At 38.9% G+C, this 26821-nt stretch overlaps 1 protein-coding gene across 3 annotated transcripts; it reads right to left on the bottom strand.

The window, feature by feature from the left end:
- Nucleotides 1-1279: 1279 nt before the first annotated feature.
- Nucleotides 1280-26821, bottom strand: LOC110064180 (uncharacterized). 3 transcript variants are annotated; one of them, XM_089275598.1, is made up of 16 exons: nt 26700-26820; nt 26080-26133; nt 22220-24653; nt 17575-17688; nt 16902-17001; nt 14957-16306; nt 14236-14301; nt 13472-13639; nt 12793-12890; nt 12333-12462; nt 11074-11180; nt 9892-9987; nt 8524-8686; nt 7937-8017; nt 6128-6600; nt 1280-4916 (listed from the first exon to the last, which is right to left on the bottom strand). In XM_089275598.1, exons 3-16 carry the CDS (start codon nt 24575-24577, stop codon nt 4779-4781), a joined length of 5442 nt encoding a protein of 1813 aa, XP_089131724.1. In that variant the 5' UTR covers nt 24578-24653; nt 26080-26133; nt 26700-26820; the 3' UTR covers nt 1280-4778. The 3 variants fall into 3 exon arrangements, with proteins under 3 accessions (XP_089131724.1, XP_089131723.1, XP_089131725.1); XM_089275597.1 differs by lacking the exon at nt 26080-26133; XM_089275599.1 differs by lacking the exons at nt 1280-4916; nt 6128-6600; nt 26080-26133 and adding an exon at nt 7374-7458 and having other exon boundaries at nt 7884-8017; nt 26700-26821.

Here is a 26821-nt window from a genome sequence, read left to right as displayed (position 1 = left end):
TCAAAACTATAAATATATCTACAATAGATCTTGAACGCAAACACGGAAAACACAAAAACAGCTTTTCGGGACCGCTAACCTCTGCCGGGACTTTCGTGAAAGGGGCCCGTGGCCCTTAAACTTGCTTACAAGTCGAGCTGCAAAACCTGAGCTTGGAGCGGGAAACATGTCTACGACGTTAGAAACAAGAGCGCGAAGAGCGGGAGGAAGAGAGCACAAGGTCGTCCTTCGTGACGGGACCACCAGTATCTAAAGCCGCAAAGGCTTTTCGAAAGACTAACTGACCCTTACACATAATCTACTGTGTAATGACCACGGAATGAGACGAGCGATATCTATCAAGGCATTCAAATTGAAATGGTCGACTTGAAAAAATTCCGGATTGGTGGGGGCGGGGGAGGAGATCGGGACACGAGGCACAAATCAAAAGATTTCGGAAAGATTCTCAAGGTTGAGTTTGGGATAACCACTTATCGAATATTGAAAGAAGTGAAAAGCACAAATAAACCAAAGGTCACTGAGTTTGTATCTGGTCTCCATTTTTTAAGCAATAGGGTGCGAAATAACCAAGCAAGTATTGCCAGAAGACTGACTGTCACTCCCTGGAATCACAGACTTCTTGTCACAAGTGACAGAATCTTTTGTTTTCTTTTTTTTTGGAGGTGGGACAGGAGCCAGTGGTTTTGAGAAGCTAATCAATTTGGAAGTGTAGTGGTACTTTTGATTCTAAATGCACCTGTTATTGTAATTAACTTTTATTTTGATAAATTTATATTTGTAAGGTTAAGCATTCCATTCATTGCCGATTATGTACTTTTTTAAAAAAACTTCACCTACCAAACACATCATTGACTAATTACAGACCTTGTTGAGTGGGTCGGGTGGGTGGGAGAACTTATCCATCTCAATCTTCCCCAATCTTTACGATCCTCGTTCATTATTACATCTCTTTAGTGTTTTCTATCTCTTTTTATGTTCACTAAAGACATCTATATTTTCCGTGACATTTGTCCATTATTGTTTCTTTAAACAGTAAAATTCGCTTTCGTAGGATTTTTCGGGTGCGGCAGACTGTTCACAGTCCTCTATTTTCTCGTACTTTTATTCGGTCGTTGAGCGCGCGCGAGGCTGTGAACAGTTTAGGTCTGGCCGGTTCCACCCTAGGCGTGTATTGACTGTAATCTCGTGCCATTAATAATTCTAATAAGCATGACGTTGGACGCAAGCTTTTCCTAAACATTTCAAGTAAGAAGGCCGCTTACCAAACCTGAAGCTGAGCTACAAAAGTAAACTAATGTTTATTCTTTCATAGAGGTGCATCTAACACGTGAAAATCATGACAACAGAGGTCTAACAAATTCATAATAATATTCTGCACCTATTTGTCTTCTCGCTATTCATTATCTATGTTACAGTAAATTTAAATACATTTAAATACTACAAACGTAAAACAATGTTATAATGTTTGTGTCTAACACAGAAGTGGTATAGTTTTATCCAACCTAAAAAACCTCCTGCACTTAAGTTAAATTATACTGAAACGGCTAAATATCTTTTTTAAAAGGTTACGAAACGGCTAAGGTAAATACCAAAACAAATCATTAAATGACAGGTTAAGCGGGAGACCGAGTCTGCCGTCGCCGTCCGAAAATAACACCCCCTGCAACCTCTCCTCAAGAATAGGCCATGCTCAGTTGCAGGTATTGTTTACGTGTTTGTCCGTTTTCGACCAGTCGGTTCAGAGAACTTTTCGTATTGCACAGTACTCTTAGCTTCTACCTTGTCGTTTCTAGAGTCGTTTCAACCAATAGCAACCCCCTCCCCTCCCCCTCCCCACCCCTTTCACCAAAATAATGCCAAGGAAACCCCTCTTGCAGAGCACATAAAGGCTTCGTTTAGGTTTATTTTCGGATCTCCACAATAATATCACCTCTTAGTATTTGAGTTTAAGAGAGACGCAAATGAAGTCTCGAGCAAGCTAAGGGGAGCAAATCCAGTGATGAGGCGGGAAGGGGGTATCATTTCTTTTGGAACTCCCCTTTTCTAGAATAGACCGCGCCAGCGGTTTTCGTCCCAGAGATTGAATTAATCGGGTCTCGACGTTTTAACCCTTTGAATACCAACTACGCATATGTGCGTAATTAATGGTCGTGCTCTTTGTACCACTTGTGACGTCATCAATTTAAATGTCATCAGATATTCTTGCTAAGCTGATAGTAGTGCTAGGCTAGCCCTTTCCGCACAATGGTCAGGTTTAGATATCGACGACATTCCGACGTCGCAAATCGAAAAACAAGGTTATCAGTTTTGGTGCAAAAACGGTGGTAAAATGGTCCACAACGCCTATGATTGATCGAGGTCCATTTCTAGGCTTCGCCCGTAATTAACATCCAACTTTTCACTGCAGCCAGAAAGAACATACAATCAAAAAGGTAGCCAGTGTAAAAGGGCAGAGAAAAACAGAAAGGAAAGGGCCAACAAACGAAATTGAGAACGGTTAATGGCAAAAAAAAAAAACGTCCAAATTTTGGCTTATTCGCATGCCCGTAATTGAAGTTTTACTCAATTTTGTACCTAATCCTCGAAAAAGCTCTCCTTTTAGCAAAAAAAAAAGCTTTTTTAGCACAACTTAGGCTTATTTAGCGTCATGGCAGTTAAAAAACCTGACTAAACGGTTAAAAACGGTATTTTTTGGCAAAAGTTTGGTATTCAAAGGGTTAACTGAAAACTGACAAAATAATGTGACATTAGACTGACAGATCGTGTCTCAAGATCAACATCCTTTCTAAAAACTAACATGACAAAAGCCCCGTCCACACTACGCTGGAGAAATTTGAAAATTCAGCTTTATTTCTCCGGTTAGGCCTACCGTCCACACTAATCCGTCACCAAAACGGAGCTTTTCGAAAACGCCCTTCAAACCGGAGAAAATTGAAAACGCCAGCTTTTCGTTTTCGCGTGGGCGGAAAACATTCCAAAACGCGCGGAACTTTTCGAAAACGATGGCTCCAGGGTAATCATGTGATTTCCCTGTCGAAGTTTTCAGCAAATACAAATCCAAAATGACCGGTGACTGTTCGGTTTTCAAATTCCTCTCCGGCATAGTGTGGACGGGGCGTAGAATCCTATAACTTATGAACATATCAAATATATTTACGGATACATAACATTTCTGTCTCCAAATCCACTCCCTCAGAGATCGCTATGGCGGCGGCAAGCAAGAGTAACATTTTTGCTTTGCCATAAGTTTCAGACCGTTTAGCAGCGAGCATGACCTCTCTACGTTACACCTCAAGAATTTTTATAGGTAGATAGGTCGCAGAACTGAGCAGTGTTTTACAAGTTACTACAGAGTGGGTTACCTTTTAAAAAAATAACCCGCACACGAACATTTTCTGCACAACAATGCAATGCTTGCAATTAAACAGGGGAAAGCAAAACATTCCTTTGTGTACCCAAAGACAGCAGAGTTTCCTTCACATGGGAGTTCATTATTATTTCCGTCTCAAAATAGAAATACATGAACACACCCAAAACACATCCAACATAAACCATCAACCGTCTGACTAACAAACGCGCCTTTCCTGCTTTAGGTACCTTCATATTTTTCCTGACAGACAGTTGCCGTCCTTGACTTTTAAACCATCCGTTTACTTTGTTACTTTTTTTGTCTTTTTCTTTTTTCAAAAAATGTTGCGTCTTTTTCCTGCACCGTCTTATTACTTTAAGCTACACGGAAACGCTATTTTAATCAACTTGTAAGTTGGTATAAACAAAATTATTTCTCGGTAAAATATGATTTGATTGGTGTGGGATTTAAACTTTGACTTCATTATTTCTATTTGTATAATCTTATAACTATTGGTGTCCTTATCTTTTTAGCTTATAGGGAAATTTCAGGTAGCCAAGGATGGCAATTAGTAAAACGTTTTGTACGAAATAACGTTGCTTAACTTAGCTTAACTTTGTATATTTCGATTATTTTGTGTGTATGTGTCTATGTTTGTTTGTTTGTTTGTTTGCTTGTTTGTTTATTTGTGTCCCTGACCTAACCATCTAAAATACCTTCTCTTTTGACTGGCTGCCTGGCATTTTGACCTCATAAGTTATTTCGGGTAGCCAGCACCCCTATCATTCTTGTTTTTACTCTAGCAAAACGTTGTCATTTCTAACTCTGGGGTGAAATAAAGGTTTTTGTTGTTGTTTTGTTGTAAGTAAAGAGTATGTTAAAAATGCTGGGGCTAACCACAAAGTTGCTGTGTAAACTACAGTTATTCATCTTCCCAGTACAGTAAGGTAAGGGGTGATACATTTCTAAGACAGACAAGCAAGTATCTGAAGAGCCCGTCATACAGGGACTGGTAAAGGAAGGTGTACCCAGATTATTTTCTATAAACCTAGACATAAGTGTCAAACATCTCAAGTTGAGGCCTGGAATACCCAATAAATGATATATTAAACCTCTACTCAATTTGTTCAAGTTACCTTCGCGAGACCACTCAAACTGATATATGACCCTTGGGGTATTTCTGCGTCGTTGACGGACTTCATTTTTGAAGTTAGCCCGGTTTTGCGCAAATTTCTTTAGAAACTATACAACCTCCTAGCCGGAAGTAACCCTCCAAGTGAACAAAAATTTCATTACATCTCCTACATAGACTACTTCCGGTCACTGTATGTGAACCAACATTAACCTAAATATTGTAATTCTAAATTAATCGCTTTGCATTTTCTTGTTATAAGGCATTATTGTCACCATGTTTCTGTGACATGGCACACTACTGTTTAACAACACTGACATCAAAACTCATCACCAGTTCCCCCTCGAACACCACAGGAACTTGGACCGTGTGAAGAGCCATCTGAAGAGACCGGATAAGAGCTGTGGAAAGATCACTGGGGCCAACAGACCATCTCTACATTTGGATAAGAAAACATTTGCTGAGACATAGTTCATAGAGGGAAATTGTTAAGAAACACGGTAAACATCAAAGAAGCAAAAAAACAGGCCGAGATTTATGTTGGGAGGTCCCGGACCCTGCACATCTTTTGTGTTATACTCACTGACTATGCCTGAATTACATCATTGTAATGCTTCTATTGGTTAGTTGTATGAGCCCACATAACCACCTTTTGTATTTCGCCAGGTTTTGTGCAGGGTCAATCCCCAAAATAGCCAACAAAAACATACAACAAAGACCTTAGTCAGGTTCCTTAACCTAAAGACAATCATTCAAAGAGCGCTTTGCGCGAACACACATAGCAAAGAGGGTTCTCAGGGTTCAGGGTTCTCAAGGACTTGAACCCTTTTCAGTGCTAGCGTGCGATCAATAGCAACAACAGCAATCTTTTATTTAAACACGATTTTGTCTAGAGTAGCTAGAGTGGGTGGTGAAGGCAAGGAGAGCTTACTAGGATGTGTCAGACTTTAATACGCCTTCCATCCCCATCCCTTCCCTAACAGCTGCCGCTAAGAATTGGTGTTGCTAATAAAAATGCAGGCTGTGAGGCAAGAAAGAAATGTCCACACCAACAATAAACACTATCCATCACTAGTTCAACAAGCTTTACTAGCTTTTTTAGCTTTGCCACACTTAACACGTCTCCGTCCTCCTCCTCATTTATAAAGGAGAAAACGATTTTAGTTGAAAAATGTCCCACGTTTCCAACATTAAGTGGGGGGTCAACAGGTGCTTGTCAACCAAACCTTAAGTGTCCCCATTATGCTTGCGCGACGGCGTAGTAGCCAGCAGCGCAAGCATTTCTGGTCAGGTTACCGGCAAGGATTGGCATCAGACATGAAAAAAGTTGCGGGGAAATGTTTGCAGGACGACAAGGTGGGGACAAAGCTACATATTGAAAGACAACCCCTTATTGCTTTTGCGACAGGGGGAGCTTAGGCTTCTCTGTCGTAAAGCACTTTTAATGGCCAATTCCCTCTATAAGACGTGTATTCAGAAAATCATGGTAGTTGTATTCATCACCTTGGACTGGATATTTGTTTTGATGAATACAACTACCATGATTACCTGCGGGTACGTCTAATAGAGGGAACAAGCCATTCAAGTTTGCGTTTGCGCGTTTGTGTTTGTGAAAATGTGAGCACTTCTCACCACATTTTTCTTACCTTGTAACTCGACCTCAGGACAACACGAAGCTGTAACTCCTGGTTCTCACCAGGCCTCATCTTGTTGGCGTGTTTCATGAGTGGATCGGTGCACGCTTGCCGAATGTTACCTTCCAGGATTTTCAGAATCTTCCCAGTGTCGTCGAACACTTTCTTCAGAAGTTCAACCTCGTTCCCATACCCCGAGTACCGAATGTCAATGGTCGCAGTACCTGGGTACGACTCGCCCCCGGTTTCTTTTGCTGTTGTATCGGCAGTGGTTGTTTCAGACAACCGGTTGTCTGTCGTTTCTGGGAAATCGGCGTCTTTCGCTGGTTTTGGTAATTCATGATAATTTACGTCTGGCACCCAACGCAGCTCGAAGTGTGCGATGTTAAATTTATCGCCCAGGAAGAAATAACAGTTGGCTTTGGATGCCAAGCTTTCGCGGAGCTTTTGCGTGTGTCTCTTAGAGAAGAAAAGTAGCACACCATCTGCCGGTGAAAGAAATTTTAAAAACTTCAACCAGAGATATCAAACAGCGTCCTTGGAGATGGTGGATTGTGCGACAACTTATCAGTCAGTAGTTCAGTATTTTTCGCTCTCTTTTCTCTGGCAATTGGAGATGTTCATACGTAAACTGATTACAATCGTTTAATGTAAATATTTTCTATTGTAGACGTACAAAGTCTAATGATAGCCTAAAGCACGTAAAACAGTGAGTTAAGTCTAAACCTAAAATCTGATATAAAAAAATCGGACGTGAAGTTTTCATGGCGTGAGAGACTAGGCAATAAATACCTAACAAATACCAGTTCTGTATAAACCTGAGAGCTTTTTCAGCTTCTTCTCTCTTCTACGCTCCAAAGACTTTTTTTAACCAAACCATATAATCGACTCAAAATTACCATCGAATTTCAAAAGTGAAGGATTCACTGAAACAGTATGTACCGTATGTTTGCTATGAGTGCATTTCAGATGAAATGGAAATGGCAAACAACTGTCGCGTAGGTTCAAGTTTTCAGAAGATATTTTTTTCTCAGCTGGCATAAAGTTTGCTGAGTACTGGTGGATTGCGGTCGACTCCACTATTAACCAATGTTTCCTATTAGCTTCACCTTTATTAGATATACGCACATAGTTACTGATCATTGTTTTCTGTTCAGTGGGCCCTTATTGTATTAACGCAAGATGCAGCTCTAATTTGTCGTGTATTTCAGTCTTGATTCTCTTTCTCTACTATCAACTCGTGAGATGTTATTATGGCCAACAAGACTTGAACAAGGGTGTATGTTTCTGCTAACAAGAGCATTTTAGTAAGAAAATCAACAGGATCACAATTTGATGTCTGTCTACGGACTGTTTGATGTCCACACTTAATTTGTTCCATTCTTTTGTGGCTCGCACAGCAAACGCTCGACCCCCTTCAGTAATTCTCTTAAATCGCGGGCACATTAAGTTTATATTACAAAAACGGGTTGATCTATTGTGAGTGTCAGAGTTTCTGATAAGTAAATCATTTATATATTCCGGGGTATTGCCATTCAGCCTTTTGTAGGTTAGAGCGCATCGATTTATATATGATTCAGCATAAAATTTCTTTCTTTTTCTAAAATTTTAATTTTTGAGGGCCATTAGGTTATCAGTTTTAATACTGTCAAATGTTACCCTCGTAAAATAAAGTCTTACCTACCTACCTACCTACCTACCTACCTACCTACCTACCTACCTACCTACCTACCTACCTACCTACCTACCTACCTACCTACCTACCTACCTACGGAAGGTGTCCTCTAGCAGAGGTTCAATTAATTTAAATTTCATGCTTACCATCTAGAAGCTCTCCTCCAAAGCTGAGAGGCGAAGAGGCATCTACTCCAAGATGAAGCAACAGAAAACTAAGACCTACAACTGATCAACAAAACTCAGTGTCAGAGCGCTTATATAACAGCTTATGGGGATGGTTATAAAGTGCTGGTTTAAACGGACTACAGTTAAAGAGATCCCCCATACTACATGTTAAGGGGTGGGGATGCTGGTCGTTGTACAATTAAGATTTTGATCTCGTTTAGGGCGTTCAGGACAGAAACAACATGATTTTGTTACTTAAGGTATCTTGCAGGATTACCCGTCACACTGTGCTGATGGTTTATAAAATTTCTTAGCAGGTTAAAGTATTTGATCGTTATTGGCTTGACTAAAGGTCTCAGTGTTGTGTCCGTGTAGAAATGTATCTTTTATGGTTCAATCCACGCTTAGGCGACGCCCAGATCAGTCCCCTTTGAGGTTAACCGCAATTCAAAATTTCAAAATTCCCGTTACTCAAAATTTCCGACAAGCACCCCTGCCCTGCTGCCCACTTAACATGAGAGTCCGCCCCGTTGAGAAGAAAACTCTTAATAACTTGCTGTATGTACCTGACTTGTTAGCTGTATTTCCGAATGTCTGTACAGTATTTCCTCCACGTTCATTGCAGACTACAATCTTACAGTTATCCACATAAGGAGGTATGTCAGCCAATAGCGGCACAGTAGCTGTTTGATCTTCCTTCTTTACCAGACGATCCAACAGACCCACAATCTACAGACCATTAGGAAAGAACACTATTATTAAATCGTAGTCTCTAGGAGGCCAGTATATGGGCCACCATATAAACCTTTAAGTGGACAAGACAAAGATTCTTTTACAGACAATGAGACTTCAAAAACTATTTGCAAAAGGGAAACTAAAAATGTATAAGAAGCGGGTGTGAAAGCACATGCAGCATTGTTTGGGGTACAAGGAACCAAAATCTCTCGGCAATGACTTCTCTTTAGACGCCTGTAGACGAGAATTTTTCCCTTCTCGAGATATCAAATAGCAGGCATACGAAATCCTTGAATTTAATGGTGACACGTAACCTCTGAAAAGATCCAGTTTTCCCCATCTGGAGCAGAGTCATTTTGCAGTGCGATAAAAGAGGTCTTAAAAGTCTTGTTTTTTTAAAAAAATCGTCGATCAAAGACCGTTTTCAATGTGAAAGGATAAATCATCAGTGGAGTTGAACCCCTTTGTAGTTCTCCACAAGGAGTGCGTTCATTCCCTTTAGTCGATAACATCAAGTTGCAGTTTGATTAGTTTTGTGATGCTTTTCACGCCACTTTTTTGTGGCTTAAGTGTAAATAGCCAGTTTTTCACTCCATCAAGGGTAAAAGGTAAAGTCTGCATACGAGCCAAGTGGCTCATCAGGCTGGAGCTTATCCCGGTTTCTATAGCATGAGGCGAATAGGAGTATTTCTACTCCACCCTGGATGGGTTGCTAGTTTATGGCAGGATTACCCCCCACCATTAAATTCGCCGGTACCCATTTATACACCTGGATGGAAAGAGTCACTGTGAGAGTGAAGTGTCTTGCCCAAGAACACAACACAATGTCCCAGGCCAGGGCTCGAACCCAGACAGCTCGATCCAGAGACGAGCGCACTAACCATGAGGCCACCGCGCCTCGTAAACACACTCCATTCACGACTTATTGCTAAAGCCAAACACTGTTTAGCAATGGCAGAAATTCGCTGAGGTAAATGAACGCAGCCAAAGTTTTTGCGTGTTTATATTTCATGTAACCAAGGTCACGTAGCCAAGTTTTACACTAATTCTTCGCAAAGTCTCCACCCATTCGTATTAACATCTGCAATCAAGACATCTTTACTAGACGATTGCATTTTCTAATTCTCGTCACCTGCCTGCTTCACAATGTACTTATTTAACAAGGAGATTTTAGATGTCGATCAAATATGACCACATACCGCACTCTGACCACTGCTGGGAACCTGAAGAATAATTTTATTGTCTTCTTTCACCACATAAAGCCCAGGAACCATGGCCTCGGGTACACCGTTTTTCTGCGACAAAAACAAAGACGGAAGTTAAGAAAATTAACAAAGCCAAATTTCAATCAAGAAACAAAATATCCACGTGAATTGGCGCTTGTGATTAGTTTTAATAAACCATCTTTAAACAAAATCGGTAAAGCATTGAGACAGTGCGTCCTTCAATTAGACTATAGGAACCTCTTTCAACCAATCAGCAAGGGAATAGTAGTGTGGTCATAATATACAGTCCTTTGACTCTCAGAGTCAATTAATTTGGCATTAATTTTTAGTGACATTCAGTAGATGAAAAGCCGTAAAAGCTGGCAAAATTGCTCAGAACTTTCATGAGCTACAGTTTCTTGTGCCTTGTACAACAACTAATAATTTCTAACGTCAGGGTTTACGGACAATTAAAACCCTACACTGTGACCATTCAAATTAGAGATGCCGAGCAGTGTTTCCATATATTCGTGTTTGCTTCTGGGTATTTTACGAAATAAAATCCATGTCACTAGAGATATACTTCTGTCTTGCGGAACATTGGGATTCTTGGGAGCAACAGGATCAAACTAACCACAGAGAAATTCACTATAGCGGCTCTGGGGACTGATTTATTTTGATGCCAATATTTTTTGAGGGTGGCAGAATTCATTCATATCTTGAGGAACACGATGAAACTAATACTCGCTGAAATCGCTTTGAGACGGCGACCGGAACGCCACAGAACGCAAGTAAACACAGAAGAGTCGAAGTAAGTCGTTCTAATAGAATTTCTTTTCCATATTTCGAACTGTTTTGAACGATGGTTACATTCCCATACAAACTCTTATATTTACGCTGCGTTAGCAAGTGAGTGTAATATGTTAAAATGTTCAAGGCTCCCTAGGAATTCAGGAGACCTGCGTTTACACCAGGCGTATTTTAAATCATAAACTGAATAAGCCAACAGTGCATAAATACACACGGGAGTTTAATATTTACTTCTGTTTAAAAGCACGTCTCCGGAAAAAGAGTGTTAAGTAAAGAAGAAGGGTAGTTCCAAAACATAATGTATCAAAGTTAATTGAAAATAATTGAGAGGAATAAAAGAACAGTGAAAAAGGGTTTCATACACACCAGGTACTTGTTCATGGCAAACAATGTGTGGAAGAACCTGTCGTCCTGTTGGATACCAAGATTGATAGCTCTTCGATCTCGATTGTTCCACAACGGGAACGGAAAACCTGATGAAAGAGAAAACAGTCTCAACACAAGGGACCTTTCCTTTAAGTCTTACTGCCCTGAAGAGCTTTAGATCCGTTATCAGGACTGCAATTCAAACGCTCTCTAGGATCATTGTGAAAGATCTTTTAAAAGACAGATCACGTTAACTAATCTTTCACAGAAAATTGAACATGAATGCGAGAACTGTGTTTTATGTAGCACACGATCTACTTACGATTGAATTATTTTAGAATTGTTGGAATTACTGTAAATAATGAAGTTAAATTTTAGTCTCTTTTTATTGTAAATATCAAATTTAGGTTTCTAAATTTTATAATTTATTTTATTTATTTTGTGTCCCCCATTAGTAGAGGGTTTTTTATCCTCGGCTAGAATGTATTTGACACATTAATAAAGTTATTGATTGATTGATTGATTGAACGTTGTGTGCTTGACCAAGACATTTAAATTTACAAATGCCAATCTCTTGATCGCAGGTTACGTTGAATACTGACTCAGTTTCTTCAGGCCTCTACTGTTTTGAATTATTTCTCTTTCTCCCCAAGACTTTGAATATATATAGCGGAGTCCAACTGTATTGCAAATCTGCTGAAATACAAGTACGTCCATGAAATATTCATTCAATGAAGCATCACTTAATGTAAACGAAGACGATCAACATTGCATTTTCAAAGTTAAATTTTGCTGGCCACAGAAAATCAAGTCATGGCAAAATGCTTTTCAGTCAAAAAGCATTTTTCAATGTGAACTAGCTAGAGCACTTCAAACATTTGCAAAGTGTTAATCACTGTATCCAAAATCAATTACGAAACATCGGAAATTTTGCCTCTGGCTGTTTCTAGAAATTGTGAGCCATTTCTGGAAATGACTCTTAATTCCAACTTATTTTTCCTACACCGAGGGTCGAGTTATTATCATGTAAGGGTAGTAAAATGAAAATAAAATTACTGGAAAAGTGTACTTGCCGATGAAGACTCTTTCACAAACATATTCACAGACTATGTCAATTAGTATTCCGACTGTTTATTGTTAATCAACAACATCTCTAACACTCAACAAACGTCCATTAAATTAAAGAGTTTCCAATAAGTGAGCGGAAGGGGATAAAATTAAAAAAAACGACATAAAACACAAGACCTTCTTCAACTTACTTTGCATTTTATTTCCCAATTGAAGTAGAAGTCTGCTTGGCGTAAACATGGCGGCAGAAAGTTCAGATCTTTTCACCAGAATGCCATACAAGAAAGGTGCCTTCATTTCTTTTAATCCCCGTGGTTTAGACTGCAAAAGCACAGAGAAGCAAACATTGAATAACCTGACAAAAATAAAAAGATGTTCTTAAACAATCAGGGTGTTTAATTCCCAGGAGGTACTCCCCTACATGGGCTTCATGGATATAGGCATGTGCAGTGTTAGTGGTTTTTTTTTCACCCTGTTACAGAGTTTAGGTCAGCAAGTCAGGAGCAGCATTTGCACACCACACGTGTCGACCGGCTGTTTGTTTTTCATCATTATCTTGTTTCCTTTGTTTTTAGTGTCAAGTTTCAGCTGTAAATTCGGCGATGAAATGCACTCACAGCAATTGCTAGATACCGGTATTTAAATTTTTACCTTTAATTCACTGGACACAAAAATGAAGCCAGCATCATCACTGCCATCCAGAAACTGACTGTTGCTTGATAAATAATTACCATGTTCAAAACGATTTTCTGCCACAAAGATGAAAAGAAACTACCTTCACATTCAACAACAAAACAACAGCCTACATAACAGTAGGAATAACAGACAGATAAAGTGAACATTGTTATTATTGGGTCAATTGGCAACGATTTAGCCACATTTACCCCTATTCTTATTTAAATTTTTTCAGTGAGCCCGGAAGGTGTCTATTTCAATGGTTGATAAGTTCAACAAAAAGTCGGCCATGGACGCTGATAAAATAATATTACAGTACAGAAAATGAATTTACGTTCTAATTCGCTACGCTCAAACGAACGTAAATTATTTTCCTCTCAAAAACATAGATAAATAAATACAATAAATTGATGGTTGGACGCTCAGGCAGTCCAACCAAAAGAAGATTTAACTTAATGGAATTCAAGAAGAAATCATTGTTAAGTATCTTTCCATACAGTACATCAAGTGGTTAAAGAAATGCATGGTCTGTAGCTTATCCAAATATAGTACTTTATGATTCAAACAAACTGTAATTTGAAAGACAATTGCAGTGGGGTCAAGTAATGTACCTGAAAACAATGTAATTAAAAGGAGTTTTGTGTTGGGTACCTACCCAATTTTGCAAGATGTAATATGCCTCTGTAAACTCGTAGCACTTCCTCAGGAAAGACATTTTCCTTTTTCCTCATTTCCAGCATAACCACAACCTCTAAATGATTGAACTTGTTCAGTCCGTCACTCTGATAGCACCACACAGCAATGTCCCTCTCTCCTTCTTTCACTGAATGCAAATGAAAGGAAAAGTCTGCTAAAAATCACTTAGGTTGACTAATGATCCTCAGTGGGAAAAAAGAAGGAATCTAAAATCAGTATCCATTGACAGGCCTCTTAAACTATCAACTTGAATGGGAATTAAATGCTACGCTTGAGCAACATCGCATGGACTGAATTGCCATTAAATTTTGAAAACTGCAGTTGTGCAGGTTCATTCATCTGTTTTTTTCAACAATTTCAAGGGTTTTTCTTTAAAAAAGCAAAGTCCTGTAACAGTTAAACATCCGTCTTTCAGCCTTACAGAAACTTAATTATCCAGTGATGTTTCTAAACATTCCTCTGAAACTATGGAAAATGGAGAAAATAAAGTTGAGATGAACTTCAGCACTTGCAAACCAATGGCTCAAAGTGTGAAATATCCCAGCCAATCAGATTGTAGCATTTGCATTAGCGTTCAAGCAACATTCTGCTAACAATGGTTATAAAATAATGACACTAGACTAAGTACTGTTCACTCAGTTTAAGGAGCTGACTGGGGTTGGTCAGCAACCCAGCAAGTTACTGCTCTCTTACAATCCTGCACACTAAAAAATGGATACATACATTTCATTTTCTTGATGTGAACCAAGAGGTCTTGAGAGGCCTGAACTGTTATTCCATTTGGCAAATCTGCAGCAAAAATAACAATGGCATCAATAACAACTGAAGAAATGCTTTATGTCATTTTTTTAAATAGAAAGATAAGCATATGCATTGAAAGTGTAAACACAGTGTCCCGTAAGCACAGCCATAGAGTAATCAACACACTCATTCTTCTTCAATGCTGTCCTCACTAAAAAGCAAGCTATGTTAAAATTGCTAGTGAAAACAAAGCTTAAAAGGAACCTGACTTTAGAAGAGTCAATTAAATGTGCAAGCCAACTAATTTTTGAATTTACCTCTTAAAAAGTTGTCATCAAGCTTAAAATATCTGATTGTCTTAAACGGTCATTCTTCTTTACAAGTCTATACTAAAGGTTCTTTACCCATATCACTGAAAAAGCTCTAAGATCATGTCAAAGACAGGATGGTCTATTTTATAGTGGGAGGTCTCAGTTTGCACTTCAAGTGAAAGCTGGACCAGTTGATCTAGTAGCATAATGTGGTTGGGGTGTACATTTTTTAGTCCAACTGGCTTACACCTAAGTCCATTATTTGGACTCTATCAGGCCCAAAGAATTTAATTCTCCCTACCTGTATCAACATACTCTATAGAGTACATCTTAGGATAATTTATTGTTATAATATCAGCTTTCTAGCTCTCCTGGGATGTAATAACACTTACCTCTTAAATCCTTCGCCAAAGACTTCCTCATCTCTTGTAGTTTACTCTTCCCTTGGGTCCTGTAATGCCAAGTGATGGTCCTTCCTGCTCTTCTTAATGGTAGATGGAAATCTTTTGAGCTTGGGTCTGTTTCATCAGCAACAAGGAAACTACCATCTGATTCCCTGGAATGCGAGCTTCCATTAACACTTTCATGGGATTGACTGTCTTCATTGAATTTCCTTACCACAGCATCAGGCAATCTCTGGGATGGTGATGCAGTAGTTGCACAGGGAGTTGGAGGCTGATGAGGCGCAGAAGTTATTGGAAGGGTAGTCGAAGGCAGCTGACTGGTTAATGAAGTAGTCTGATGACTAGATTGGGGAAAGGAGGGTACCACTGGCTGTTTGCTAACTGATGGCATGGCACTGCCAACAGAAGCTTCATTAACAGTTGTTGTTGGCTGTCGTACACTTCCAACATTATTCCTTTGAGCTGACTGGACAGCTGACTGTCCAACATGCTGTGGCAAAACACTGAACGTTGTCACTGTCCCACCTGAGGACCTGTTTGAAACTGGGGTTACTCCCTTTGCTCTTTCACTTGTCGTTGCAATTGTAGCCTGCATAACGGTAGTCGTCCGAGGCAAGCATGAAGTAGATGATGGTTGACTGGTCATCAGCACAACTGGAGCCTGCTGCGGAATGAACTGACCTGCTTGGGGATAACTGACAAACATTGGTCCCCCCTGCAAACTAGGTGCAACAGGGTTGGCATAAACGACAGGCATGCTTTGCTGAATGGCAGAAGCGGGCACCCACATGTACTGATTAGCTGGTTGTGCTGGTGTAACAAGTCCCTGAGATGGCTGTTGTAACTGATTTGATGGCACAAGAGCAGGAACTGGCGTCGCTGATTTTTGAACCTTTGCAGTTGACATTGGTGGCCAAGTCAGGGGCTGGTACTGAACAGGCTGCAGTCCCTGATTTAATGGTAAAACAGCAGCAGATGGGTTCGAAAAAGGCAATGCTGTTGCTGTGTTTCGCATCCCTGCAGTGGACATTGGTGGCAGTGTTAGTGGTCGGTACTGGACAGGTTGGTTTGAAACACCTCTTGGCAGTCCCTGGTGTAATGACACCACAGCAGCAGACTGAGTTGCCGATCTTTGAATCTGTGCAGATGGAGGCGTGGTTGCTTTTCTCTGTGCCTGACCATTAGTCACCACAACACCTTGAGGTAGTGGTCTAGTTTGTAGTGCAGACAATTTCTGAGCAGGCAGCCCAGGAGATGCTGCAGCTCCTTGATTTTCTATTGTTGATTGCTGCCCAGGACTTGGTTTTGATGGATCTTCTTTTTTCATTAAACGAGTAACTAAAAAAAGAAGAAATTTAGCAAACCAATGGAACTTTTTACTCATGCCATGCTTTTCTGAAATTTTCATTCAAACACCACAAAAGAAGCCTCACTGCTCAATTTAACATGCCAAAATTTAGTAAATATGAAAAGTTTCATAAGAATCTGTTACCAACTCATAAAAATATGGGACCCCAGACTTTATATCAAAGAAATGTATGCCTGGGGTGGGGGGGATGGGGGGGCACTTGCTCACAGTCTGTGGTACCTGTACTTCAGACACCCTCTTAATACAGACACCTGCATAATTATTATAGACATATCACAGTATTTAAGTCCAACTTAAGCAACTGTGAAAATAAAGCCTGAAAAAAAATCCAGGATTGAACAGATTCCAAGACCTCAATCAGGCCTACCAGTAATGCTGCTTAAGTTATGTACAATGATCTTTCATGTCTTCACATTTTGCTCTGGAGTTCATATATAAGATCTGTTGAATATGCTCTTGCAAAATGAGTTCAGCAATAAAATGAATTACTGTGTTTCTTACATAGAATTAGGATCTTAAAATAAACTAGAAGTTCATCAAACAAGAAAATAAGTAATAAATTACCTTCTCTAATAGCTTGTGCACATGAAGAACAAACTCTACCAATCTTGAAATCCATGTAAGGAAATCTAGCCAGCTGGGAACAGCAGCTATTACAAAATATCTGTTAAACATGCAGTGAAAAACCGTTAACATTTCATCACATATTATGCCTCATGCAGTACAAAGAGCTTAAGACAGAATCCACCAGAAGTTCAAGTAAGAAGTGGACAAAAACCTTCTGCAAACTTCTGTACCACTGTTTTAAAAATTTGCTAAAAAAAATCATTTCTAACAACACCAAATGTCAAAGGCGAAGGTTGAACTTCTTATGAAACACTTCAAAGTACTGGCGAAATGAAACTGATGATGAAATTTTGCCTGTGTTTGCACAAGTTCTCTGAACTTTGAAATTTATTTTCTCTCGTTCCCATGGGAATTGTTTTTGGTGTTATTTCAGGCAATTATTTATGTATTATTTAGGAAAACGTAAATTTTTAAAATGACTGTAAAATACTTAAATTATTCTGGTACCAGATTTTTGACCACTACATGTAAAACCTCAAACTGCTTGATTTTCTATCGGATTTTGTGTTAACATTTCAGTTCATATTATGAAATTATGGCTACATAGCATAGGTGGATTATCTTCACAGTCACTGGCATTCAAATAACCATTGAATTAAAGTCAGCTCACCTTCCCACAACCTCTACAGTGATGTTTTCTGATGAAAAGTGTAAATTTTATATTGCAGGCAGTACAGTTGTAGCACCCAAAATCAGGCATCCAGATAGGAGCTACTTTGCCAGGCTGAAAAAAATATATCGTAATAAAATATTTGTCAATTACCAATTCTTTCAAGGTTTGTGTGTCAACCAAAAATCCATACACTTTTTTGTCCTAATTTCCATCTATAGCATAATTATTAAACAAGTGTATGGGATATTCAAAGCTGTAACCTTATGCTCCACTCACAGAAGTGACGAGGATGAGTGAGTAATGGCATCACAGATTCATGATTACAGTCAACTTTTGCAGTTTGCACAGGTTTACTGTCTACTGGTACCCATTTAAGGCGGCTCCCTATAGTTTTATGATTGCACGCACACATAGGATGAAAGTTCAAGTAATCTGCGAACACTCAAAGGAAAACATCAGTGTTTTTTTATTTTTATGACTTCAAGATGAGCACAAAAAGCAAAACTGACAGTGAATTTTCTCGCGTTTCCTTTGGTGAATTTTTTTAAAATTTGGCTCAGTTGCAACCACATACAATTCCTATAAAATACCCTATTTTTGTTATTAAATCTGTCAGAGTTAATCTAATATATTTAGAAGAATGACAAATTACAGAATATTAGAAAAACCATCTCAACAACCTTGACTTTTAAGGAAAGTAAAAATATTAAGGAGTTCAGGCCAAAATGAGGAACATATCTGCCTGTCATTAGATGAGATGTTGCCATGATAATGGCTTTGGTTCAAAAATTGACAATCAAAAAATAAGCCTTATATTAACAGTACCCATACTGGTAAATCTCTCCAGGGAAAACTTCAAGAGAAATTACTATCTTTCCTTTTCTAACTTGTGCTCTATAGGAAGGGTGTTCGTAAATACTCTAGGGAGCCACCTTAATCTCCTGTGAGGGGAGAGGTGAAATGAGGGTACAGCCAAGTGCCTAACTCTAGCCAGCAAATACAGTCACCTCTCACCACTCCTGGCCAGTTTGGCACAGACAGTTAAGCTCAAAGTTTAAAGACATTTTACTATCTAGTAGTTGACATCATCAGTATAGGCTCTTCTGTAAATGGGAGACGGTCTCTAGCAAAAAATGCCAAACTGGCTGGGGGCAATGAGAGGTAGCTGTGTTCATAGACCATGTCATAGAACTTGGGTATCAGTCCAGGAAGCATTTGGATATCTCAACTTAGTTACCACGAAAGTGCTACTGAAACAAAATTTTCGTATGTGAGATTTTTGCTTAATAATAAAGTTTCAACCTTACTTGGAAACACTGCATACTTTTTTTTTTTTGCATACAGTAAGTGAAAACTGCTTTTTCAGCCATTTGAAGTTGGCTCGTTAAGCCCAAAATTGGCGGCCATCTTGGCGCGGCCAAAACAGCCTAGTGACGTCACTGGTTGTATTACTCTCATGCCGCGCTGAAAATTTAGAGTGATTATGGGAGAAGAGAATACTTTTCAAAGCCCCCCTAAAAACATCTTAAGGACATCTCAGAGTGTTAAGCAGATAATAACAGTAGCCTTAGACATGAAGACGTGGAGAGTCGATCCTGGGGCTTTTCAGTCTATTTTATTGGATACTTCCAGGATATTATTTTTATGAAGGCAAGCAAACCAGTGCAAGTTCTTAAATCGCAAAAATGATCAGGACTCTTTGTCAAATGGCCAGCACTCAGTTAAACAATATCTACACTCGTAAAGTAAAAAAGACATGAAAACAAGACAAAGTGGCTTTTGAAAATATTATCTGGAGTGCTGCTGCACAAATCGCAGCAACAATGCTTTGAGTTTTCGAGTCGTTTTGCTTCGAGGAAACCGGACGCTTGGTGAGTTTCACTGCGGACGAGATTGTGCTACAGTGACGTTTAGTCCACTTGTAAGTAAGTAAGGTAAAAGCTTTATTAATGTGTTGATGTATTTAGTTTGTATCTGCCACATCGTACAAGTTATCACAACAGCACAATTTAAGAAACCCTCTTCTTTTATATGGAGGGAGCGAATTTAAAACTATGAAAGTAAACTAAGCTGCCATGACCCTACAGGTATGTTTTCAGGAAATGAGAGAGAGTGTGATAATGTCGGCGGCGAAAGGTCATATATGCAAATTAGTTCAAATTCTGTTTAATAAACCTTCCAAAGGAGTGTTAACTAGTGATGTTTTAATGAATTGCTTTGAACTTGGATTCTATTAAATAAAGATCATAGACATAAGTATGCACTAAAGAACTCAGAGTAATCCATCGGCCTTAAAATATTGCAATTGGGAGATATGTGTAAAAGAGAAGCGAAATTCCCGCTTTGTTTAGACTGATATGTATGCGGCGATAAAGCAAACCCTGCTGTGGATCACAGTTTTCAAAGATACTCTTTGTCTACCAAAACAACTATCACTTGTTAGTATCATAAAATGATGCCCTCTGTGTGCAAAGAAGAACTCAACTCAAAGCTTGTGGACTGTGAATAACTTTGTGATCGTGCGGATGGCTGATGCGCTTACCGCTTTTAATGCTGTAGAGTTGCCGAGGATATATTCAACAAAAGATATATGTGAGAATCCAAATTTCAGAACCAAGCTGAAAACAGACGATGTTATATGTCATGTTTAGGCTTCAGGAAGTGATATAAAAGTTGCCACACTCTTCTTCAAAGTCTCCAATCGAGTACTCAAGATGTTCGAAAAATATACTTAGCTGTTCTAATCTGTAGCATTCATTTTGGTGAATCTACACTCTTTGGCACCCTCCAACATTTATGACGTGTATTTCCTGTCAAGGCTGGACAAAAATTACAAGGTAGAAAACTAGTAGGTATCGATAATATGAAGAATAAACTTGACTCAATCAAGTGAAAACAAGACAGAATTTATAGTGCTTCCTGCGTGGATACAACCAGTGACATCAGAAGGTCCTTACACTCGGTTCCAGAACCCGGACACAGTTTTGCTCCAAAATGTTGATTTGGGCAGGTAAAAAAAAGCACTTTCCAGTAGGATTTGACAGAAATAAAGTTCACCATTATTTTAAGCACATTTGAAACTATAGATTGGGCCAATAAAAGAGCGTACGAAAATTTCGTTTCAGCGGCACTTTAAGATTCTTACAATTTTACTGTTCTCTTTTCTCCTTACTTTAAGATTTGATTAAGGATGGTGCCTACTTTTGCTGGTGTGCATATGCTCTGCGCATCACACAAGGTATGGTTTACACCATATGCGTGCACTACAGTTGACATTGACATAATCAACTACCCTACCAGGTGTGCAACTAAAATGAAAGCAAAATTTTACTATTGTAACCAAATCTGTACAAAAACGAGAACACCAGAATAGCAGCATACAAAACTATACTGAAGTCTAACTGTAATAATAATAATAATAATAATAATAATAATAATAATAATAATATTTAATATTTCTAAGGCGCAAATTAACATGTGAATATGATCAAATGCGCCTAACAAACCATATGAGTAATATAAATTAAACGATATGCTATGAATAGTGTGATAAATTTAAAACTAATTATTTACCATTATTATGTACATTAGGCTAAGGTAGCGAGCTAAAAATTAAAAATAATATATAAAAATGTAAACATGTAAAAAATGTAAAAATGTAAACATGTATCTGCAGCTGGCGTAGTGCATGCGCTAATCGAGGGTGAGAGACACAAATGTTTGGCTCACTGGGGAGGTGACAGCAACAAATGTAACAGGCACTGCAGAAGTTTCAAAAAAGATGAATTGAAAACAACTCATTTAACTTTTAAAAATGCCTGGTTATTCGTACATTTTATGTTATGAAATGGAAGTGGCAAGGCTATTCAACACATAATTAGTTTCTCGTTGTATGGAAAAGCTATTAGACTGTTTTTGAATAAACCAGAGGAGCGCTGTTAGGGACACTAATTTTATTATCTCCAGTTTTCATTTTGAATTTTAATAGCCCTTGCTAAATAAAAGATGTACTTTTTCCCCATGGTCATAATCTTACAAAAATACCTTTGTATTTAGTACGCACCTTCCTCAAAAAGATACATAAAACTGTTGCAACACTGTTTTACCACATTTCCAAACTGCCCAAAGTTCATCAAAAATACACCACTGCATGTCATAATTATATTCAACTTTCTTCTTGGTGTTTAGTAATGTGGTAAAACCTGGTCTCTCATGTTTGGTACATGACATAAAGAAACGGCTAATTTCCATGGTGTTAAGTAATTACATGCACGAGTAGCAACAATTAAAAAGTTACTACAAAGCAAGAGGTGAGAAACAAATCTTTGCATTAGGGTGAATGAAAAATATATTCTTTCAAGTGGTCAAGATGTTATTTTTCCTAAACAACAAAGAAACAGCTGAGAGATGAAGAAACAAACATTAAACTAGGGGAAACTGGCATAAAACAAAACTTTCACAGGTAGCATTTCAGTAATTACATGTACGTGTTATTAAGCCAAGGACGAGGGCTATGTCAGGAAGGTAAGCCCAAAGTTGACTGGTACAGTGTACACCAAACTCTGCTTGGCCTGTACAAAATCAAGAACTAGCTTAATAAACAAAAGAGACACATAATTTGTTAGCTTCAGATTGAACTTACCACACGCAGTTTTGGTTTCCCTGTGGCTTGGCTGGTCTTCTTACTTTCCTGTTGAGGCTGAGGCTGAGGCTGAGGCATTTCTACTTGGGTTATTTTCTGTGGTTCATCTACACCCAATGATTCAAAAGAGCTAAGGGATGTGTCAGCACAGGAAGTTTCAATAAGTGTAACCATGGACTCACTAGACATTCTGTGTCTCTGAGACTTGGGCTGTGTACCGTGAATTTCTGTAGGCTGCCCCAAAGATGGATGCACTTCTGCTGAAATGACTACCTCAGTGGCATCTGCTGGCTTTTGTTCTCGCCTTCTTCCTTGCTTCTTAGGAGTTAAATCAGGAGCAAATGGGTTTGTTGCACTGCCAACATGACCTGGATCTTGGTATGTTTTGGGTCTTGCACCCTGTGACAAGCTTGGTGAACTGGGAGGTCCAAATAAAGAATATTGTTGCATTTGTTCAGGGCCAAAGTTTAACAAACTATCTTCTTTGACATCACTGCATCCATATTCCTGAGCTGCCAAGTCTTTTGCAAAAGGATTTGTACTTGGCAAGCTAACAATTGGAAATGTAAGTGTAACTGGGGTTTGTTCTTTGGTGGATTCCAAAGTTTCTTTTGCAGCTGCAGAGAATGCCTTATCAAGTTCAGATGCCGGTACCCACTCTGGTAAGTTCTCCGTTTCTTCACTCTCACTTGTCTCAACGCATTTTTCTGCCACTGGAATGCTCTGGTAAACAGGCTTATCATGCCCTGTGGCATTTAACTGCATATCACCATCTGTGCCATTTTGTTGTGACACGGGCGCCATGACTGATGGTGAAACACCACTGGAGAAACTCTCACTAGAAGAATTTCTAGTGGAACACTCTTCCTCCTCCTCAAATGAAGATGCAGCTGTCCCATTTATTTGCTGAAAAATAGCATCTTTTGTTGCTTTATCGATAACAGGTGAGGCTAAAGGTAAAATGATTGGTACTGAAGCCTTTACTGCACCATTCTCTACTCCTGCAACACAGTCATTATTGTCTGATGAAGGAGTTGTTGATGGAACAGGTTGAAGGACTAAGATGGGTTTCTCCCCATGCATGACGATCTGAGGCTGGTAGTAAAAAGGAAGCTTTGATGATACTTTTTCATTTCCACTCAGAATACTGTCTAGATTTCCATACTCAAACTTTCCAAAGGTATTAAAGCTTTGATCCTTTGCTAAGTGGAGGTTTTCACATGAGGTTTGAGTGCTTGCCGATGATATTGACAATGTCCTCTCTAAGACTGGAACAGTTACGCTTTCTGGTTCATTTCTGGCTTCTACTTGTGACACTCCATCTTCAATGACTGCAATGCCATCATCCTTGGAACCAGTTATTGAAAAGGTACCAGGAGCCACTTCTTTATTTTGTATATCATCATTTATTCCATCTGACTGGATAGCCTGAAAAGAATCATTTGGTACAGCTGCTTCTGACAAGTCACTGTCACTTGACGTCACCACAGAATGTGATGATGATGATACTGCTTGATCATCATCTGATGACGATGATTCACCTTCATCTATTTTTGGGTCATTCTTCTCTATAATTTCTGTTTCCAGTGACTGTGGCTGAGAGTTTGAAAGAGGGGCCTGTTGAAGGTAACGTGTTTCCTCCACAAATGATGTTCCATTGATCTCAGCCTTATCAGAGAGTCTTTCCACAGATCCCTCATCATCTATAAATTCAACACCAGAAGAAACATCATCAGCTTTCTTTGACAACAGCTCAGGTATTTTTTCATCTTCACTTGAGCTAGCACTCTCTTGCAAGAAATCTGCAGAATTTTCATTTGTGGTACTCAGATCATCTTCCACCTCTTTAGCTTTATTAGACAATTCCTGCAACTTCTGATCTTCATTGGGAGTGAGGACACTTTTCTCAACAGAATCAAAAGGATCAACACTTGTATGATCTGTTGCACAAGCTGGATCTAATGGTGTTTCATCTGCATCATAGCCACTTTTCCTATCTTCTTTTCCCGTTGTATCAACACTGAGATCTTTATCAGCACTGTTCTCTTCACAATCGCCAGCTTCTTCATCATTATCAGATACTTCTAATAATAGCTCATGGCTTCCATGGCCATTGTGACCATCAACATTTGTATTGCCCAAGGTTGCACTGCCTTCAGGTTGGACTGATGATTTTTCCTCAGAAGCTGGTACTTCCTTTGGTTTATTTGAAAACATCTTCAGTACAGCATTATATTCATCTACAGAGGCATTCTTCATTGCCACTTTCAACTGCAATACATGTTGCGCTGTTTCTGGTGGAAGAGTTTGTGTCAGACTTCTCATCTCATCTTCAGCATCTTGTGTGCCAATTTCCATGGCTCTTGACTGCGTTTAAAGCTCAAATAATAATATTACACTTGGTTGAGAAAGTTGTTGCAACCCAGTAATATGTCTAAGATAAAGAAGACAGGAAAATGTCCTTAAAATAATGATAGGGCTCAATCACTTTTTTAAAGAAAGGTTGAAAAATACATGTTAACAGAGCTGCCAACCAATACAAACTGGAAACCTGGCCCCAGTTGTTCAAAGGCTGGATAACGCTATCCACCAGTTAAATCGTTACCCAGCGGATAAGTGTTGACAAAACAAACCACGCTATCCACTGGATAGTGATTTATCCTGTGGATAGCATTATCCACCTTTCAAACAACGCAGGCCTGAAGACTAAATTGTAGGATGTCTGTTGAAACTTGGCCATCACTCATAAACATACAAAATATTACACTTTATTATCCAACTGCAGTGAATACCATCCAAATAAGAGTACATATAAACAGCGACATTGTACAGTTATTTGTATAGTAGAAAACCACATGCGGGACTCACATGGTGTATTTTCCATATCCTCACTAGTGAAGATATCGATGATTTCACTGATATCAAGTTTGTCTCGTAAATCGTACTTAAATTTGTTGGTGTATGATCAAAACATCTTCGGTTTCTCCTCGAAAGTCTTCGGCAATCGTTCGTAACCTTCGGAAATCCTAGGTAATCTTCAGAAATTTTCTAAAAATGTTTAGCAACATTCGTGTGACCTTCAGACAAGTTTTGAGAATTTTCAGAAAACTTCGGAAAGTGGTTGGAAATTTTTGGAAAATTGTCAAAATCACCGTCATCAGTATGTCTATACAATAAAAAGAACATTTCACATTAGCTCAAAGATATGAATGAATTTTATGTTCTTGTGTCAAGAACAATATCTCACTCATTCACCGCACTCACCGGTGAGATATTGTTCTTGTCACACGAACATGAAATTCATATCTTCTCGCCACTGTATAATATCCCCTATATAATTTTCCTAGTTGTTTGTAATTTGGCTTGCCCCACAGGCTCACCAAAATATGGCACAACTCTTAAAAATATACAGCAATACTACACACCAAAACATCTCATAAGATACGTATGTGAACAAAATTGAGCTTATTTGGCATGGAAGTATCATAAACTGCCCAGAATTGCTGCCCAAAGCTTGGAACCTCCTCACGGGCCACGACCAGAAAAGTGCAATTTAAAAATCAATAATGATGTCATCAACCTTTTGTTCCAGTTAAATAAAACCTACTGAGCAGGGAGCTCATTCATGCAGAAGGTTTGTTTTTCTATAGCAGTAATTTATCTAGATTTAGAGGATTTTTCGAGAACACATTTGACGATGAGCTTTTACAGTGTCAAAAGAAGAAGGAACCTTCTGTGAATGCGGGAACTTGCAATATAAAAAGCCGGAAGTAACATTGAATCGCTTCATAATCCGTAATTATCAGTTGATTCTTTACACAGTCTAATAAATACGTAGCACACGAAATATAATAACTTACATGCTAGTCAGTAATAGTACTAACAGCATAAACCGTATTCTTTAGGTAAAAGCCCTGCGAAAAAAGAGATCAGAAATTGGAAAACCTATATATCGTTTCGGACCAACTATGGCTGCTCCACAGTCCAAAAGGCAAAAAATTTGACGGTCTTATTTCGATTAAAAACATCAGCAGCAATCATATAATTGTGTACAACATATGAAAATGAGCCACAAACAAATTTATCTGTGATAACGCTTAGTTTTCAAGCGAAATTATTGGTAGCCTTTAGCTCTTTCTCGATGTAAGTTCGCGCATCGATAATCGTCAACAAAGCTGAATAAAGTACAGACTCAAACGAAATTATGATTCCTGTAATACCGTTTTCCATAGTAAGCATAGTGCCCTGTAAGAAAACAAAACTGCAAAAAGACAGAACAGAACTAAACAATCTTGTATTGTCCCGTTGTTAACAAGCAGATTGAGTAAATAAAGTTGCAGTCGTCACGACTCACGATCGTGCAGAGTGCAACTCTTATCATCTAAGCTTAATGGAAGCACTCAAATTATCCGTTTGCACGTAAGTACACTTTGTAAATGACAAAATGATAAGTGTAGACAATAAAGTATTACTGATTTACCTGCTATTCAGTAAAATCTGTTGTATTAGTACAAGCTGATCCAAGACTCAGTCACCAAGAGAGACAAGTCCGCCATCTTTGGCAACGAAAACCGAGCGATGATTAGCAGGACGTAACAGGGG

Source organism: Orbicella faveolata, unplaced genomic scaffold (genome assembly GCF_042242905.1).
Source record: "Orbicella faveolata isolate gen_17 unplaced genomic scaffold, um_ofav_v1 contig_36, whole genome shotgun sequence".
Lineage (NCBI taxonomy): Eukaryota > Metazoa > Cnidaria > Anthozoa > Scleractinia > Merulinidae > Orbicella > Orbicella faveolata.
The sequence above is the reverse complement of the archived record's forward strand: the minus strand, read 5'-3'. Positions and strand labels throughout refer to the sequence as shown.